This window comes from Megascapheus bottae, chromosome 28, assembly GCF_031878675.1.
Source record: "Megascapheus bottae isolate mThoBot1 chromosome 28, mThoBot2.hap1, whole genome shotgun sequence".
Classification (NCBI taxonomy): Eukaryota; Metazoa; Chordata; class Mammalia; order Rodentia; family Geomyidae; genus Megascapheus; species Megascapheus bottae.
The window spans coordinates 4,804,060-4,823,308 of record NC_143536.1 but is presented as its reverse complement, the minus strand read 5'-3'; the positions used below and the strand labels follow the sequence as shown (position 1 = coordinate 4,823,308).

Here is a 19,249-nt window from a genome sequence, read left to right as displayed (position 1 = left end):
GCAAAAAAAAAAAAAAAGTAAAAACAATAAAATAAAAATAAGGGGTCGGGAGCATAGCCTAGTGATAGAGTGCTCACCTCGCATTCACGAAGCCCTGGGTTCAATTCCTTGGTACTACATACACAGGAAAAGCTGGAAGTGGCACTGTGGCTCAAATGGCAGAGCACTAGCCTTGAGCAAAAAGTGTTCAAGGGGAGCCAGGAGTTTGGCTTAGTGGTGAGTGCTTGCCTAGCATGCATAAAGACCAGGGTTCGATTCTTTGGAACCACATACATAGAAAAAAGCCAGAAGTGGTGCTATTGCTCAAGTGGTAGAGTGTTAGCCTTGAAAAAACCCAAGGACAGTGCTCAGGCCCTGAGCCCAAGCCCAGGACTGGCAAAAAAAAAAAAAAAAAAAAAAAGTGTTCAAGGATAGTGCCCAAGCCCTGAGTTCAAGCCCCAGAAAATAGGTACTTTAACATTTGGGAGTAGATCCTTGTGTACCCAGACACTTAGATACTTGGAAGAATATAGCAGCATTGCTCCAAACAAAACAAGTTCCATGAAAGGGCCGGGAGTTTGGCCTAGTGGTAGAGTGCTTGCCTAGCATGCACGAAGACCCGGGTTCGATTCCTTGGTACCACATACATAGAAAACAGTCAGAAGTGGTGCTGAGGCTCAAGTGGTAGAGCTCTAGCCTTGAGAAAGTCCAAGGACAGTGCTCAGGCCCTGAGCTCAAGCCCAGGACTGGCCCCCCCAAAAAAAACAAAAAACAAAAAAAACAAGTTCCATGAAATAATGTTCTTCTAAAAACGTGGTTTCCCTAGAAATAATTACCACTTTCTTTGATTATATTGTAAGCATGTTTTAGTCTTCAAGTTCTAAGAAGTCATTTGATAGCAACATTTAGAAAATATTGTATTTGTCTCTTTCCTTCCTTCCTTCCTTCCTTCCTTCCTTCCTTCCTTCCTTCCTTCCTTCCTTCCTTCCTTCCTTCCTCTCTCCCTCCCTTCTTCCCTCCCTCCCTCCCTCCCTCCTTCCTTCCTTTCTTTCTTCTTTCTTTCCTTCTTTTTCTGTGGACCATGGGACTTGAACTTGGCCTGGGCCCTGTCCCTGAGCTCTTCTGCTCAAGGCTACCTCGCTACTCTCAAGCCAATCCCCATTTCCTGTTTTCTAGAGGTGAATTGGAGATAAGAGTCTCAGGTTGGGAGGTGGAAGGGAAATGAGGACAAAAACATGAGAAGGGGTATGTATGTATGAGAAGTCATACACCTACTATCTGGCAAATATAACTGTAACCCTTCTATACATTACAATAAAAAAATAAAGTAAATAAAAATAGGTTCTTGACTTAAAACAAAAAAAGAGTCTCAGGTTCTTTTGTGCTTGGTCCTCAGATATCAGCCTCATAAGTAGCTAGGATTACAGGTGAGAGCCACCGCACCGGCTAATCAGTGACCTTTCTAAAAACCTAAAAAACTTCTCAGAAATATGATATCGTTCAAGGTATTCCTTACTTTTTCATTGTTTTTCTAGAATTAATTAGGTTTCTTTAATTGCATCCAGCCTTTGTGAAAAATAAAATTCTTTTGTACCTGCTTACCCTGTTTTCTTTCACCATACTTCATGTACTGTTTGTAGGAAAAGTTTGGGATTAAGGATATGTGTTTGCTGCTGATCACTGTATCTGCTCTGCCATTCCTTGCTCTGGGCTCATTTCTTTTGTCTATTCTCAGCTTGAAGGAGTTGAGACTCATACTCATATATTACCACAAGAAGGAAGGTTTCCATGTGACTTTCCCCAAGGAGAATATGGAAAAAGAAGGAAGGAAAAAAAATCTGGTGTGTATTTGCTGTTTAGATTCTTTCCAGCACAATAACCTGGCATGAAAATATCACTGGAATATTATTTATCTTTTGTGCTGGTACTAGAGTTGAACTCCGAGACTTGCATTCTTGCTTGCCTTTTTCTTTCTTTCCTTCCTTCCTTCCTTCCTTCCTTCCTTCCTTCCTTCCTTCCTTTTTTTTTTTTTTTCCCCATTCATGGGGCTTAAACTCAGGGCCTGGGACATTTTTTGCTCAAAGTTAGCACTCTGCCACTTGAGCCATAGCACCACTTCTGGCTTTTTCTGTGTAACCCAGGGCTTTGTGCATGCTAGGCAAGCATCAGTAGGCCACACTCCTGACCCAGTTGCCTTTTCCACTTAAGGCTGGTGTGTCACTCAAGGCTGGTGGTCTACCACTTGAGCCACACCTCCACTTCTGGCTTTTCATGGCAGTTAATTGAAGAGTCTTTTGGATATATCTGTTTGGTAGAAAATCATGATCCTCAGAGTTCAGCCTTCTGAATAGCCAGGATTATAGGCATGAGCCAATAGCACCCAGCAAAAATAAAAAAAATTAAAATACATTTTAATATTTGCTTTTAGATTTCTCTATGCATATATATATATATATATTTTTTTTTTTTGCCAATCCTGGGCTTGAGCTCAGGGCCTGAGCACTGTCCTTGGACTTTCTCAAGGCTAGAGCTCTACCACTTGAGCCTCAGCATCACTTCCAGCTTTTTTCTATGTATGTGGTACCGAGGAATTGAACCCGGGTCCTCATGCATCTATGCATATATTTTTTATTTCATAGTTTTATTTGCCTAATGTTATTTTTAATTAGTTTTTATTGTTATTATAAGGATGCTGTACATAAGTTACCCTTTTAGGTAATAAGTACATTCTTTGGACAAGGTTACACCCTTTTATTCCCTCCCAGTTTTGCCCTCACATCCTTGCCCACAAGTTGTATAGTTCATTTTCAACATAGTGTCTACCACTGTAGTACCTATTGTGATATTTTCAGTGGGTTTCCTCTTCTTTTTATGGCAGTGAACCCAGGGCACTCTACCACCCAGGACAGCACTGTACCACTGAGTTATCCCCAGCCCTCTAAGTATTTTCCTATGATAATATATTCATCCCCTTTCATTCACAATTCAAAGAAAGTATGTGTTTATTGTTCACACTGGAAAGTAAAGATGGAAAAAAAAACACTTTCATATCGTTGTTCAGCTTTGTGTCTTTATATAAATCTATCTTTGGTGTTGTGATGACTGAGAGGGGTGTTTCTCCTCAGTTGTGCTCATGGTTCATATATATATATATATATATATATATATTTTTTTTTTTTTTGCCAGTCCTGGGCCTTGAATTCAAAGCCTGAGCACTGTCCTTGGGCTTTCTCAAGGCCTGAGCTCTACCACTTGAGCCACAGCACCATTTCTATGTATAAGTGGTACCAAGGAATCGAACCCTGGTCTTCATGCATGCTAGGCAAGCACTCTACCACTAGGCCAAACTTCCGGCCCCCTTTTATTTTTTTATTGGTATTATAAAGGTTATGTAAAATGAGGTTGAAGACTCTATCACCTTTAACAAGAATATTAAGAAAGTTAAAAAAAACAAAAGGATTACTGTTACATAAGTCAGATAATGAGTACATTTCTTTTTGGCTAATGTCATCCTTCCCCTTGCTCTCTCCCAGTTTTTTTCTTCCCATCATCACATACAAGTTATAGTTGGTTTTCAGTGTAGTATCTAGTGAGCACTTCTGCTGTATTTATTCACTCTTTGTCCATTTCTGTGCCTCCCTAACCCTCCAAAGATAGATAAATGAATAAATAAGACAAAAAGAAAGCAAAAAGAGTAACTAAGAAAAAATGCTCTTGAGAATGGAAGTGTAGCCTAGTGATAGAGGGATCGCCCAGTATGCACAAAGCCCTGGATTGAATTCATTGATACCACATACACAGAAAAAGCCAGAAATGATGCTGTGGCTCAAGTGACAGGGTGCTAGCCTTGTGTAAAAAAGTGGCCAAGGACAGTGCCTAGGCTCTGAGTTCAAGCTCCAAGACTGGCATTAAAACAAGAATCCTCTTGGGCCGGGAGTTTGGCCTAGTGGTTAAAGTGCTTGCCTAGCATGCATGAAGACCCGGGTTCGATTCCTCGGTACCACATACATAGAAAAAAGCCGGAAGTGGTGCTGAGGCTCAAGTGGTGGAGCTCTAGCCTTGAGAAAGTCCAAGCACAGTGCTCAGGCCCTGAGCTCAAGCCCAGGACTGGAAAAAAAAAAAAAAAAGAATCCTCTTATTTCCATTTCCTGGATTTTATTTTGATTAGTATTATTTTATATGAACACATGTACATAAGGCTGGGTCATGTTGTAATCATAGCATCATAGCTACTCTGGAGGCTAGGATCTAAGGATTGTGGTTTGAAGCCAGTATGAGTAGGAAACTCTATGAGATTTTTTTTTTTTTTTTTTGCTAGTTCTGGGGCTTGAATGCAGGGCTTGAGAACTATCCTTGGGCTTTCCTCAAGGCCTTTTCTATGTATGTGGTATTGAGGAATTTAATCCGGGCGGGTCTTCATGCATGCTAGGCAGGCACTACTACTATAGTGGCCAAACTCCCAGCCCCAAGTCTGTGAGATTCTTAGTTCCAATTAACCACTAACCAAAGCCAGAAATAGAGTTGTGACCAAAGTAATGTAGTGCTTGTCTTGAGCAAAAAAGCTCAGGGACAGTGCCCAGGTCGGGAGTTCAAGCCCCAAGAGCAGTACACACACAGGCACACACACAGGCACACACACACACACACACACACAACACATACATTTTTAATAAAAGTGGTATTGTGGCCCACATAATGCCTTAATGAAAGGAAATTTTCCCAATAGCTGTGTGGGGCCCACCATGGAGCAACCAGTCCTGTTCTGGGGTTGCCAAACTATATATTGAGACTTATGTTCCTGGCCCATCAAATGATTAGCTTTTAGCTTCTTGCCTTAGAGTGGGTACACAAATAGAAAGATGCTGGAGTCATAGGAATAAAGGACCAGGCTCAGAAGTGATGCTGTGGCTCAAATGGTAGAGCACTGGCCTTGAGCTAAAGAGCTCAGGGACAGCACCCAGGCTCAGAGCTTAAGCCCATGACCATCACCAACAACAAAAAGAACCAGTCTCCTGATTTGCCCCTGTAGAACTAGTCTTATGTCAATCAAAGTTGCCAGTCCTAGGGCTTGAACTCAGGGCCTGGGCACTGTCCTTGGGCTTTTCTCAAGACTAGCACTCTACCATTTGAGCCACAGCACCACTCCTGGCTTTTTCTGTGTATGTGGTACCAGGAATCAAATCAGGGTTTCATGCATGCTAGGCCAGCACACTACCACTAGGGCAAACTCCTGGCTCTTTTTTTTTTATTAAAGAATTTATTAACATTGATTTTTACATCATATTTCAAATGACGTGTTTAACAAACAAGTATTCAAGAAGGGAATCTCTGTATACAATCACTGGCACTTAGATTTTAGAACATAATTAAAATTAGGCTGAGGGTTTGTATGTCATAGATAGTTATTAATCTATGTAATAAAACATTATATCTATAGAGTTATACATTTTTTTTTTTTGCCAGTCCTGGGCTTGAGCTCAGGGACTGAGCACTGTCCTTGGACTTTCTCAAGGCTAGAGCTCTACCACTTGAGCCTCAGCACCACTTCCGGCTTTTTTCTATGTATGTGGTACCGAGGAATCGAACCCGGGTCTTCATGCATGCTAGACAAGCACTTTAACCACTAGGCCAAACTCCCGGCCCCAGTTATACATTTTTATGTCTATGTAGTTTTGTGTTTATATTTCTAATACCATGTCCATAGCATTGGGTATGCAAATATTGAGTCCTCACTCTTGTACTGTTTGGATCTAATAGCTGCATATTAAGGATACCATGCTTTTGTTCCTTTGGTCTTGACTTGTCTCACTTAACATGATTTGCTCTAGATTCATCCACTTCCCTGTGAATGCCATTATTTTATCTTGTCTGTTAGCTATGTAGAATTCCATTGTGTATATATACCACATTTTCTGTATCCATTCATCTGCAGTAGGGCATCTGGGTTGTTTCCATCGCCTGGCTATTGTGAATAGTGCAGAGATGAACATAGCTGAGCAGGTGTCCTTATCATGTCCTGGGTTATGATGTTCAGGATAGATGCCCAGGAGTGGTATGGCGGGATCATTTGGGAAGGTCAGTTTTCAGTTCTTTAAGAAACCTCCACACTGTTTTCCAGAGTGGTTCCAGAGTGGCTGAACTTGCTTGCAATCCTACTAGTAGTGCATAGGGTTCCTTTTTCTCCACAACCCCACCAGCATCTGTCATTGTCTGAGTTCTTGGCCATTCTAATTGGGGTAAGGTGGTATCTTAGGGTTGTTTTTATTTGCATTTCTTTTGTGACCATGGACGATGAGCATTTTCTCATATGCTTTTCTGTCCTGGCCCTGTTTAAAAAAATTTTTTTTTGTTGGTCATGGGACTTGAACTCTGGGCCTGGAGGCTGTCCCTGAGCTCAAGGCTCCTGCCCTATTCCTTGAGCCACAGTGCCACTTCCCAGTTTTCTGGTGATTAATTGGAGATAAAAGTCACATGGCCTTTAGTGCCGGGTCTGACTTTGAACAGCGATTCTCAGATCTCAGCCTCCTGAGTAGCTAGGATCACAGGAGTGAGTCATTAGGCCCAGCAAAGCAGGAATAACTCTTGACTTAGGGACCATATCTAAGAAGACTTTATCTGCTTGTTGTTGGAAGGGTCTTTACAGTGTTCAACTTGCAATGATAGAACAGTGTTCTATCATTGATTCCATAGCCTGTCAAACTGAGAAGAGCATTATTCCACCATCATGGTGGGGAGGGGCATGCTGGCAGAGTCTGTAAGGTGATGGCCTGTCAAAACTGGAGCATGAAATTCTGTGTGTTGTCCTATTACATGTCACCTATATAAATGGTATGTGTTTATAGTTCATCTGGCAGCAGTTGGCACAAGAGCAAGCACAGCTTGCACCAGCATACTGTCCTTATGTTCTAAGTCAGCAATTCTTGCCACCTGCCACGGGGCTCTTCTCCGTCTGCCCCAAACACCTGCCATGGGAGCCCTTTCTCTTCCAGTCTAAGCATTGCAACACAAGGGAAACGCAGAGTGTGGTGTTGTGGCTTTCTGTTCTGCTAGAATAGAAGAAAGCCTGAGAACCCTAGCTCAGGATGTCCATGATGGGTCTTACCTGTGATAGTTGCACATTGATGGTTAGATGTTAGGTAACATCTTGAAATGCCTTTGTGTCAGTAACAATTACCACTCTTCTTAGTCTTGGAGTCTTTTTTTTTTTTTTGGTCTGTTTTGAACTCAGGGCCTGAGCACTGTCTTTGGACTTTTCTCAAGACTACAGCTCTACCCTTGAGCCTCAGCACCATTTCCAGCTTTTTTTTCTATGTATATGGTGCTGAGGAATCGAACCCAGGTCTTTGAGCATGCTAGGCAAGCACTGTACCACTAGGCCAAACTCCTGGCCCTGGAGTCTTCTTTTTTAAAGAACCTATTTGGCAGGTGCTAATTTACTTATCACCAGAGAATTTTTTTTTTTTTTTTTGGCCCCTTTCTCTTTCTGGCCCCGCTCGCTCTGGCCCGGCTAGGCCCCCCTTTCTATCTCAGGCCCCGCTCGCTCCGGCCCAGCTAGGCCCTCTTTCTAGCTCAGGTCCCGCTCGCTCCGGCCCCGCTCGCTCCGGCCCACTCGTTCTGGCCCCGCTTGCTTCCGCCCGGCTCGCTCCAGCTTGCTCTTGGCCCCGCTCGCTCCGGCCCGGCCCTGCTCCTGGCTTGCTCTGGCCCCGCTCGCTCCGGCCCGGCCAGCTCTCGCTTGCTCCTGGCTCTGCTCGCTCCGGCCCCTTCTCGCTCCGGCCCCGCTCGCTCCGGCCTCGCTGGCTCTGGCTCGGCTCGCTCCCGCACGCTCCGGTCCTGCTCGCTCGGACCCCGCTCGCTCCGGCCACCACTCGGTTGGGCTCTGTTCACTTCAGCTCAGCTCGCTTCTTTCGCTCTCTGTCGCCGTCGCAGTCTTGTCTCTGCCACTTTTCCGGTTTGGTTGTGTCTCGTCTCTGCCACTTCCGGCTTGGTTGTGTATGTGGGATACCGAGGAATCGAACCCGGGTCTTTGTGCATGCTAGGCAAGCACTTTAACCGCTAGGCCAAACTCCCGGGCCCACCAGAGAATTTTTTGTTGTTGTTATCAGTCGGGGGCTTGAACTCAGGGGCTGAGCACTGTCCTTGGGTTATCTCAAGGCAGGAGCTCTATCACTAGAGCCGCAGCACCACTTCTGGCCTTTTCTATGTATGTGGTACCAAGGAATCGAACCCGGGTCTTCGTGCATGCTAGGCAAGTTCACTCTATCACTAGGCCAAACTCCCAGCCTCACCAGAGATTTTTAATTTAACATTGCCCTCCATCCTGTGAAATAAATAAATGTATGTTGTATATAATAAGTGAATATATTTCTGTTGAAAACAAAGGTACAAAAAATTGGAACCCAAAGGGATTGCAACCCCTATAGTCAGAAAGCCAAATCTAGTGCACAGATTGGGTTTGTTTGGTATGCCACTGTTTTAAGACACTCTTTAATTGGAATGGTTTCTGATGGACATGCATTCTCCATCAGGCCAGGGCTTGGAGGGATCATGTTATTTTGAGTGAGCCATGTTTGACATGCATCGATTTCACCAGAAGTGTTTCTGTATTTGTCTGGTTCTGCCCATATGGGGTGGGAGTGCCTGTGTGGAGCACATCCTGGGCCAGGGCCTGCGGGCTGGCTTGGGTCCATAGGCTCTGCCCTCCCCACCCCTAACATGCCTTAACAGTCTTTACCAGGAAAGCTACTTTGAATTTTAGCTGATTGGTTAGTGTTTTCTAAACATTTCTCCTCTGCAGACAGAAGGAGAGAGATGGAATGGAATTCTAAAGTGGAGTCTTTTGATTTAGAAGAAATAAGCAGTAAAGTAATGGACTGGTTTCCTGGGAGTCTTTTTTTTTTTTTTTTGGTGGGTCATGGTGTTTAAACTTGGCCTGGGCACTGTCCCTGAACTCTTCAGTTCTTCAGCTCAAGGCTACCTCCCTGCCTCTGGGCCTGCTGTCCCAGAGCCATTCAGCTCATGGCTCTTGTCCTACCCCTGAGCCAAGCCCCACTTCCCCTTTTCTAGGGGTCAATTAGAGATAAGAGTCTCAGGTCCTTTTGTGCCTGGGCTGGCTTTGAACCTTGATCCTCAGATCTCAGTCTCCTGAGTAGCTAGGATTACAGGCATGAGCCACCATGCTCGGCTTTGTGCCTGAATGTTTGTATTCCTGCACTACATAGCCAAGCACTAGTGAGCCACAAATGCAGAATCCACGTCAGGATAGACTGCTACCTTGGTTTGGCAGAAGTGAACAGCCTGACTTGGAAACTGGAGGAGGAGGTCAGGAATCTCCAGGAGCAGGGCTGGTCTGGGGCCATGCCTGTGCACAGTGCCTCCTTGGATCTGTAGTTTGCTCTACTTTGTCAGGTAAGGGAGGTAAGTGCATGCTGAGCTGCACTCTTAGCCATTAATTTACCTGAAAATGTTTATCTCAAGTACCTGGTGTTTGGGATGTGTCAGTGAACAAAATAGACCAACTTTAAAGCTATCTGGACAGATTTTGAAATCATTTTGAATAATATTTTTAAGAAATAGATGGGGACATGGTTCAAGTGGTAGAGCACCTACCTGCCTAGCAAGCTTGAGTGGGGTCCAGTATTCAAACTGTAGTACCTCCCTTAATATAATAATAGCATTAACTAGTTCCATTGAGTGCTTGCCACATGCAAGGTGCTGGGCACAAGGCTTGATTTCAGGAGAAGCAATTCAAACTATATTGTGCTTTTGGTGTGAAAGGTATGTGAAGTAAGTGAGCTCACAGTAATTGTTTAGCTTTCAGTCATCTGTTTAGCTTCCTGTAGGGATCCTATCTATCTCTTAAGAGAGTGGTCCCACTCAACATGGGAGGCAGGAGTGGGCTAGTACATGCTTTCTATCAAGGGGTCACTGCAGGCCTTGGTGCTAGCAACATGTTGGATCAGATAATTCTTTGTCACAGGGCTGTTCTATTCTCTGTGGGTATCCAGCTGCATTGTTGTCCCCAAGTACCCCCATACATATACATATATATGTGTGTGTGTATATATAAACATATTTATATGGATATTATCTGTATAGTACTGTGTGTGTGTGTGTGTGTGTGTGTGTGTGTGTGTGTGTGTGTGTGTACACACATACATATCTGTAGGCCTTGCCAGATGTCTTCTTGGAAGCAGTCTCTCTTCTCCTAACCCCAGCTTTCTGCTAGCCCCGAAATAACTATTAAGTGCTTCTGAGTAGCAAGTCTAGTAACATGGTCTACTTGTCATGCTGGAATACAAGCCAATAAGAATTACAATTTATTTAGTAACAGTACTAAATAACTAGGTAAACAAACAAGTAAGTCTGCTGTGTGATCTAGAATCTAACATTCTAGCTCTTCCTCATAGGAAACTTCTATCCTGAGTTTTTTCTTTCGCTTTTCCATATTGTATGCCATATGTATTTTTGTTTTTGTTTTGCTTTTTTTTTTTGGCCACACATGTTACATGTTTCTTCATTGACTTTGTAATCATCATATACAAGTCTATCCAGTCTCTTGTTGGTGAATATTTGAGTTGTTTCTAGACTTATTTATTTATTTTTTTTGGTGCCAGTCCTTGTGCTTGAACTCAGGGCCTGGCCATTTCCCCTTACCAGTTTGCTCTACCGTCTGAGTCACAGCTGCACTGTTGGTTAATTGAAGATAAGAGTCTTCAGCCTGGCTTCAAACCATGACCCTCAGATCTCAACTCTGGAGAACTATAGGTGTGAGCTACCAGTAGTGGTCTAGTTGGTACTTTAACACTTGAGCCAGCATTTTGCTGATTAGATCTCATGGGCTCTTCTGCCTAGGCTAGCTTCAGTCATGGTCTTACAGATGTTAGCTCCCTGAATAGCTAGGATTACAGGTGTGAGCCACCAGTACCAGGCTTCTTGCTTGTTAATTTAGGTGAATTCTCTGTGCTAGCCTCTAAGATCTTCCTAGTCTGTGTTTTTCTGGGTAGCTGGGATTAAAAAATATTGTCTATGCCTTGAGTGTGGCCTAGTGGTAGAGTGCTTGCCTACCATGCATGAAGACCCAGGTTCGATTCCTGGGTACCCATACAAAGAAAAAAATAAAAAATATTGTCTAATGACATTTGGTCAGGAGCAGTCACTGAGTATAGGGGTTTATATAAGGATCTGAGAGAAAGTCATTCAATATTCATGAGTACCAGAATAGATCCTCCATAGCTGACTTACTAAAACCTCAAGGTATAATGTCTTCATGAAATGATTTTAGGCCATGACCTTCAGAGCTGAGAATTGTAAAAGTAGCTGCACAGTAGACAGTTGTTGAGATGGGTACTGCTGAGGAATCTAATGCGTTTCTGAAAGCAATGTGCTTTGGATCCCACTAAATCAATAAACACAACATTAGGTTAATTTTATTACAGCTATGATCCTTTTAGAAAATCTGTCCTTCAAGTAGAACGCTAGAACACAGTTGAAGGACTTGTAAGAATAGACTTTTCAGAAAGCTACAAAACCTATTATATAGTCTTTATTAGCTAATTATATATTAAAGTTAGATTGTGCCACATACATTTTTTTTTTTTTTTTGCCAGTCCTGGGCTTAAGCTCAGGGCCTGAGCACTGTCCTTGGGTTTTTCTCAAGGCTAGAGAGCACTTGAGCCTCAGCACCACTTTCGGCTTTTTTTTTTTTGTATGTATGTGGTAGCAAGGAATTGAACCTGGGTCTTCGTGCATGCTAGGCAAGCACTTTAACCACTAGGCCAAACTCCCGGCCCCACATACATTTTTTTTTTGTGGGTTCTAGAGCTTGAACTCAGGGCCCAACCTCTGTCCCTGAGCCTCTATGTGCTCAAGGCTAACATTCTCCCACCTAAAACACAGCACACTTCTGGCTTTTTCTGTTCATGTGGTAGTGAGGAATTGAATTCATGGCTTCATGCATGCTAGGCAAGCACTCTACCACTAGGCCAATGAATCAAGATCCTCAGATTTCAGCCTCCTCAATAGCTAGGATTACAAGTGTGAGCCACTAGTATCTGGCTTCCTTTTACTCTATTGACAAGTTCCTTGAATCTTTTCTGTAGTCCTTATTTGTCCTGTCATTTATTTATTCTGTTGTTTATCTTTCATCTTCCAGTTCTTGCTATATTTCCCAATGCTTGCTCCAAAAGCATCTATTCTATTGTGTGGCCCTTTGGATCCTTCTGAAGGTGTTTCATTGCTGATATATCTTCCACTGTTCTTTTAAAAATCTTTCAGAGTGGTTTCAAAATGTTAGCAGTTGGCGACTCTTTGGCAAAAACAACTTTTGGTGGTTTTTCTGGGCTCCAGAAGAAAGCTTGTTCATGGAATTGGCCCCGCAGCTGGAGGCCATCTGACCTAGCTTTCCTGTGCTTTCCACCTCTGCTAGCTGACATCTTTGAGTTCTTTAGATTTGATGTATCCGAACTTCAGCATCTTCTTCCTGGTTTCCTACTTGCTCAGTGTTTCTTCTGCAGAGTAGTGTGCCTGCTCTGTAAATCTTTGTTTCATTGAGCACCTCCTGTGTTAGTGGAGAAGCCCAGCTCATGATGGAAAAATTGACTCCAGGGCCTGCAACAAGGTCCCCCATTTTCTTTTTCTTTCTGTCTTTCTTTTTTTCTGTTTTTGGCCTGTGCTGGGTATTGAGCTCGGGGCTTGGGCACCGTCCTCGAGCTTTCTCAAGACTAGCACACTACCACTTGAGCCACAGCACCATTTCCAGCTTTTACTGGGTATGTGGTACCAAGGAATGGAACCCAGGGCTTCATGCATGCATGCTAGGCAATCCCTTTACAGCCAAGCCAAACTCCTGGGCCCCCCCATTTTCTTTATGTTAATAGCTTTTTGCCCCCAGACATCTTTTTTCTTTGATTATAATGCTTGTTGTCTGACTTCATCTTCTATTTAAGCTGAGCAACTTCTCTGACTCACCTTGCTTTGTTTTTCTTTAGGTTTTGCTCCTTTTTGCTGCTGTGTTGTTTTTCTGCTGTGAACAGTTCCATGCAGTGAGTTGCCTATGTAGCTAAGCAAAGCAAAGTATTTGCATTATCTGATAGTTCTTGTTACTTTATTGGATCAGTAAAGTTTAGAAAGGCAGAATTTGCAATTTCTATTGCTTAAAGTATATTAGGACCTTTCTTAATGTCAGATGACCTGGCTAAGTTTCTTTCCTTTCCTTCCAAGCCTCTTCTCACCCTGACTTTGTGGTTCATTGATAACCTAGTCCTTGCCTCAGTATGCTGCTGGTGTGCCCTCCTTCACCTTATGTGAAGCTCTACATTGGAAATTTACTTTGGTGCTTCTTTTTTTAAAAAAAAAATCATTAAAAAAATATATATTATCTTTAAGTAGGCCGAGAGTGTGACCTAGTGGTAGAGGGCTTGCGTAACATTCATGAAGATCTGGATTTGATTCCTTGGTACCACATACACAGAAAAAGCTGGAAGTAGCCAGACTCAGTGGCTCACGCCTGTACTCCTAGCTACTCAGGAGGCTGAGATCTGAGGATCATGGTTCAAAGCCAGCGCAAGCACTGAAGTCTGTGAGACTCTTATCTCCCATTAACCACTAGAAAACCAGAAGTGGCATTGTGGCTCAAGGAGTAGAATGGCAGCCTTGAGCTGAAAAGCTCAGGGACAGTACCAGAATTCAAGCCCCTTGACTGACCAAAAAAAAAAAAAAAAAAAGAAAGGAAAAAGAAAAAGAGAAAAAGCTGAAAGTGGTGCTGTGGCTCAAGTGGTAGTGCTCTAGCCTTGAGAAAACCCAAGGGCAGTGCCCAAGCCCTGAGTTGAAGCCCCAGGACTAGAAAAAAATATATATCTTTAAGTAATTGTACAATACTTTAGTATTTTATCCTGAGAGCTGGGTCCTTCCTTATAGACTTGTTAGAATATATAACTTTATTATCTCTCAGCTCATGAAAATCTAGAGGAAACCCTCTTCGTAATCATATGTTTTAGAATGAACAATGGGTACGTGGATTAAGTCCATATTGAGCACAGATCTAAGTAATGTGCAAACAAAAGAAGGGAGGGTAGCCTCAAAACCAAAGAGCAGCTGGGTGCTATTGGCTCACTTCTGTAATCCTAGCTATTCCGGAGGCTGAGATCTGAGGATGGAAGTTCAAAGCCAATCTGGACAGGAAACTCCATGAGACTCTTATCTCCAATTAAACTGCCAGAAAACTGCAAGTGGTACTGTAGCTCAAGTGGTGGAGTGCTAACCTTGAGCTGAAGAACTCAGGGACAGTGCCCAGTCTCAAGAGTTCAAGCTCCACGGCTGAAGGGGGGAAAAAAAAAGATTAGCCAGGTGTAGTGGTACATGCCTTTATCCCAGGCCTCTGCTACACAGTTAAGACTCTGTCTCAAAACCAAACCAAACTCTCCAACCTCAAGACCATTTTATGAATAATAGTACTTTGATTTTTTTTAAAAATAAAATTATTTGGACCATGCTTTCACATTTAATGTTATACTGTTACAATTTGAGTTTGTGATGTTTTTCTTTAATGTCTGTGTAGCCCAGGCTGGCCTTAAGTTCCAAATCCTTCTGCCTTGGCAGCCTAAGAGCTGAGTTTACCAATGTGCCACCATGCCTGCCCTACCTTGGGTTATTTCCTGGGTTTCTTTGTTTCTCCCTCTTTGTCTGTCCTCTGTGTCTCTCAGTGTCTCTTCCTGCGTTCCCTTTCTCTCCCTCCTTCCTTTCCCTCCCTCCCCCTTCGTTCTTCCTGCTGAAGATTGAACCCAGGGCCTCAAGTTATCTTTGCACATACTGTGTGTGTACTGAACTACATCTCCAGCCTCTCTAATGCTGATTTTAGTAGAAATACTAACAAAAAAGTTTGGCAGGATCATTTCATCAGCCAAAGACTTTACAGTCTATCCTTTCCTTTGTTAGCTTATATTAGTTGTTCAGAGGGGCATTTCATTGTTACTTTTTCTTTTTTTGCCAGTCCTGGGGCTTGAACTCAGGGCCTGAGCACTGTCGTTGGGCTTTTCCCAAGGCTAGAGCTCTACCCCTTGAGCCACAGCACTACTTCCATTTTTTTTTCTATATATGTAGTACTGACGAATTAAACCTGGGTCTTCCTGCATGCTAGGTAAGCGCTCTACCAGTAGGCCAAACTCCCAGCCCAAGCACATTTTAAAAAATTTGCTTGTAATTAAAATAATCTTGATGTGGACTATTAGATGCCATTAGACATACTTGCTTCTATAGCCACTTCGATGAGAGCAACGCACACTCACTTCTCTGTTGTACATTCCTTTAGATTTTAACATTTGAGACCAAGAACCCAACAGAGTTAGCAGAACGTTTGCGCTCTGTTTGTGGGAATCAGAGCAACGCCTACGCCCGCCTGCTGGAATACCGCCTGAATGCCTTGCGAGGGCTGTGGAATGCCCAGCGCCAGCTGGCCCTGGAGGAGCAGCATGAGAGGGAAAGTTCTGGAGATGAAGAGACCTTGGCACTGCTCAAGCGCCAGGGCCTGCTGCAGCAGCCAGAGCAAGCGCCCTTCACGTCTCGGATGGGGCTCCTGCTGGTCTTCCCCCTCATCCAGTCCCAGAGTCGAACAGACCCCTCTCTCTGCAACCTAACTGCTGAGGTGCTATTGAACTGCCTGCGTGACTGCCAGCCTCTGAGCCTCACCAAGGAGCCTGCTGATTGCCTCAATGGGATCGAAACTTTGCTGTGCTCGTGGCTAGAGGAGACTTCAAACACAGGCCGACACATCCCACAGAAGCAAAAAGAAAATGCTGCTGCTGCCCTGGTGGCCTTGGCATGTGCCAGGTAAGGAAAACTGAAGTTACTGAAGTTACTGTCTCCTCCCTCCACTCTCGGTCAGGCAAATACACTGAATAGAAGAGACCAAGAGCACTGAATGAAAGTCTGAGCATCTGTTTGGCTTTGAACTGCAATTGTCAGCCTTCTCAGCAGCTAGGATTACAGGTGTGAGCCACTCTCACACCCAGTGAGCTTTTTTTTTTTTTTTTTTTGCCCTGGGCCTTGAACTCAGGGCCTGGGCACTGTCCGTGAGCTTTCTCAAGGCTAGAGCTCTGCCCCTTGGGCCATAGCACCACTTCCAGCTTTTTCTATGTATGTTGTACCAAGGAGTCAAACCCAGGTTTTTGTGCATGCTAAGCAAGCACTCTACCACTAGGCCAAACTCCTGGCCCCGCAGTGAGCCTTTGACTTTTATTCATGCCTGCCTATAGGTTGTATGTTAGCAGCTGGTCAGTGGCTATTGCTCGTCTGGACTCCATCCCAAGGCTAAGTCACAAACTGCATTTCTGGACCCCAGTGTTTTCCTTCATAGAGATTTAATTGAAAGTTCTTTGGATATATATCAAGATTTAATAGTGTTCTGTGTGTGTGTGTGTGTGTGTGTGTGTGTGTGTGCATGCATGTGTATGCACATGCACGTGCTTTCTCTCTTGGGTTTTTTGCACAAGGCAAATGTCACTTGAGCCAAACCTCCTCTTTTTGCTGGTTAATTGGATGTAAGAGTCTTAGGAATTTTCCGCCCGAGCTGGATTCAAACTATGATTCTATGATCTCATCTTCCTGAGTAGTTAAAATTACAGGTGTGATGGAGCCATGGGTGCCCAGCTTACAGATTTGTAATTAATGTAAGAATCCCTTTTGAGGGGCTGAGAGTTTGTCCTAATAGTAGAGTGCTTGCCTAGCATGCACTAAGACCTGAGTTCGATTCCTTGGTACCACCTATATAGAAAAAGCTGGAAGTGGCTCAAGTGGTAGAGTGCCAACCTTAAGAAATTCCCAAGGACAGTGCTCAGGCCCTGAGTTCAAGCCCCTGGGCCAACCAAAAAAAAAAAGAATCTCTTTTTGAGAAAATTCACTTGTGGGAAGCACTGACTTCAGAAGTCCCTCGCCAGCGGAGATGACAGTTGAATGGACTAGGGGTGACTGATCTGCAGAACGCAGTTGCTCACTTAGTGTTCTAGGTGATGAAGATCCAGTAATGAGCAGGAAGGTAGACTTTAAAACTGTATACTTTACACAAGAACAGGGGCCCAACAATTATCCAGCATAAAAAAAGAGAATTTCGGAGATGGATGGCCACTACAGGACAAGAAAGCTGGCTGGATATTTGAGGGTGGGTGACTGGAAACCGTGGTAGTTTGGAAAGTATCAGCAAATTCTTATTAGAGAGGTGGCATTTGAACTGAGGACTGGAGAAAAGAAAGAGCTAGCCATGCAAAAGAGCCAGAGGCAGAGTAAGAGGAATTGGGCTGCTGAGGAGTCAGAGAGGGAAAAACTCATCTGTGAGGGGACAGATTGTGTGGCTGTGAGTGGCATTGTTGGGCTTCAGAGCCCTATGTCCTGCTATGGTGCTGTGACCCTGTGTCGCCTACTCTGTTCTTTAACCAAGAGAGACAGAAAGGGGCTATTAAGAGAAGGTTTTAGGCCTTCTTGGTCCAGCATAGGAGTCCCATTTCTGTTGGGATTTAGACATATGATACCTAGCAATTAGAGCCTCGGCTGAGAGAAGAAGGCGGCAAGCCAGAGTCAGCCATCTGATATAGGTGATCATTTTATTTGGAAGTGTTCTTGTGGTGATTTATGCTTGGAACATGGCCAGATAGGTTTGGTGTGTCTTAAAAGCACCTTCTTTTAGATCCTGCTGACCATGTTACAGACTCCCAAGAGTCTGAGGCCTTGGGAGGCACAGCGAGTCTGCAGGCAGAGTCACCCTGTGTCTCCCAGCACAGGGTGCAGGAAGAGCACCTGTTGGCACAAGCACTAGTTAGCCATTTCTTTCATCATACTGAAGGCTATGGGACATAAATGAACTAGGTTAAGGCTTGAAAAATCAAGCTGGGAACTGCTGTTAGACTTCAAAGGTTGTCTCATCCTATGACTAGCTAACATGGGATGAAAATGGTATTCAAGCTGAATACCCATGGTGCTTTGTGCCTGAACTTATGTGTTGAGGAAACGTTGTTTACCTCTCCAGAGGCAAGGAGAGCTTTTTCAGAGTCAGCAAGGTGCCATGCCCCTCCCTGGTAATGTTCTCTGAGCCCCTTTCTAGGTAGGAATCAAGGATATTTTGTATAGCACATTTTCTGATTGGCAGAAAAATGGTTATCTTCCCATGTGGTTAATATAATTAACAGTGACTTTCTCAATCATTTGATTTTCAGTTGTTTATTTGAGGGGTGGGAAACGATTGGTCATAGGGCTTGAACTCATGGCCTAGGCACTGTCCCTGAACTTTTTTTTTTTTTTTTTTTTTTGCTCAAGGGCTAGTGCTCTGCCACTTTGAGCCACAATACCACTTCCAGTTTTCTGATGGTTAATTTTAGATAAAATCTCACAGAATTTCTTGCTATGGCTGGCTTTAAACTGAGTTCCTCAGATCTCAGCCTCCTGAGTAGCAAGGATTATAGGCATAAGCCACCAGCCAGGCTAATTTTCAGTTTTGGTGATTTTCTTTTCTTTTCTTTTTTAGGGGCTCTTTGAAAACTTTTGTCCACACAGTCCATCTACTGCAGAAACAGACTGACCTCGGGTCCCTGCCTGTCGCCGATGTACTGTATAGGTGAGCTGTCGCTTTACATTTATTTGCCTTCCAAACATAGCTCTTATCAATGGATAATCCATGCTCTTGCTTTGTACCTTTTCTTCTTTGAAAGCGCCCCTAGAACATACACTTTTTCTTATTTTGTTTATTTAAAAAATGCAGTAGCTGGGCCAGGAATTTGGCCTAGTGGTAGAGTGCTTGCCTAGCATGCACGAAGACCCAGTTCCATTCCTCAGTACCACATACACAGAAAAAAGTGGTAATGTGGCTCAAGTGGTAGAGCTCTAGCTCAAGGAAAGTACTCAGGCTCTAAGTTCATGCTTCAGGACTAGCAAAAAAAAAAAAAAGCAATGGCTGGGGCTGGGAATGTGGCTTAGTGGTAGAGTGTTTGCCTAGCATGCATGAAGCCTTGGGTTTGATTTCTCAGTATCACATAAACAGAAAAAGCCAGAAGTGGCTCTGGCTCAAGTAGTAGAGTGCTTGCCTTGAGTATAGAGAGGCTCAGGGTTAGAGCCTAGGCCTTGAGTTCCAGCCCCAAGACTGGCAGGAAAGAAAGAAAGGAAGGAAGGAATGAAGGAAGGAAGGAAAGAAGCAATAGCTTGTGACATATTTTTGTTGTGAATTTGAAATGAGAATTTACAAAGGTCTGAAGAGGAAGTAACAATCCTTCTCAATTTCATGCCCCACGATGAG

At 43.7% G+C, this 19,249-nt stretch overlaps 1 protein-coding gene across 4 annotated transcripts in view; it reads left to right on the top strand.

Annotated features, from left to right (window-relative positions):
* Hectd4 (HECT domain E3 ubiquitin protein ligase 4) overlaps window positions 1-19,249 on the top strand; it is a 117,156-nt gene that overhangs the window by 12,676 nt on the left and 85,231 nt on the right. For all 4 annotated transcript variants that reach the window (XM_090320122.1, XM_090320120.1, XM_090320121.1 and 1 more), the window contains exons 2-3: window positions 15,284-15,801; window positions 18,485-18,574. In XM_090320122.1, the coding sequence (XP_090176248.1) occupies window positions 15,284-15,801; window positions 18,485-18,574 (608 nt within the window). The remainder of the gene's footprint in view (window positions 1-15,283; window positions 15,802-18,484; window positions 18,575-19,249) is intronic.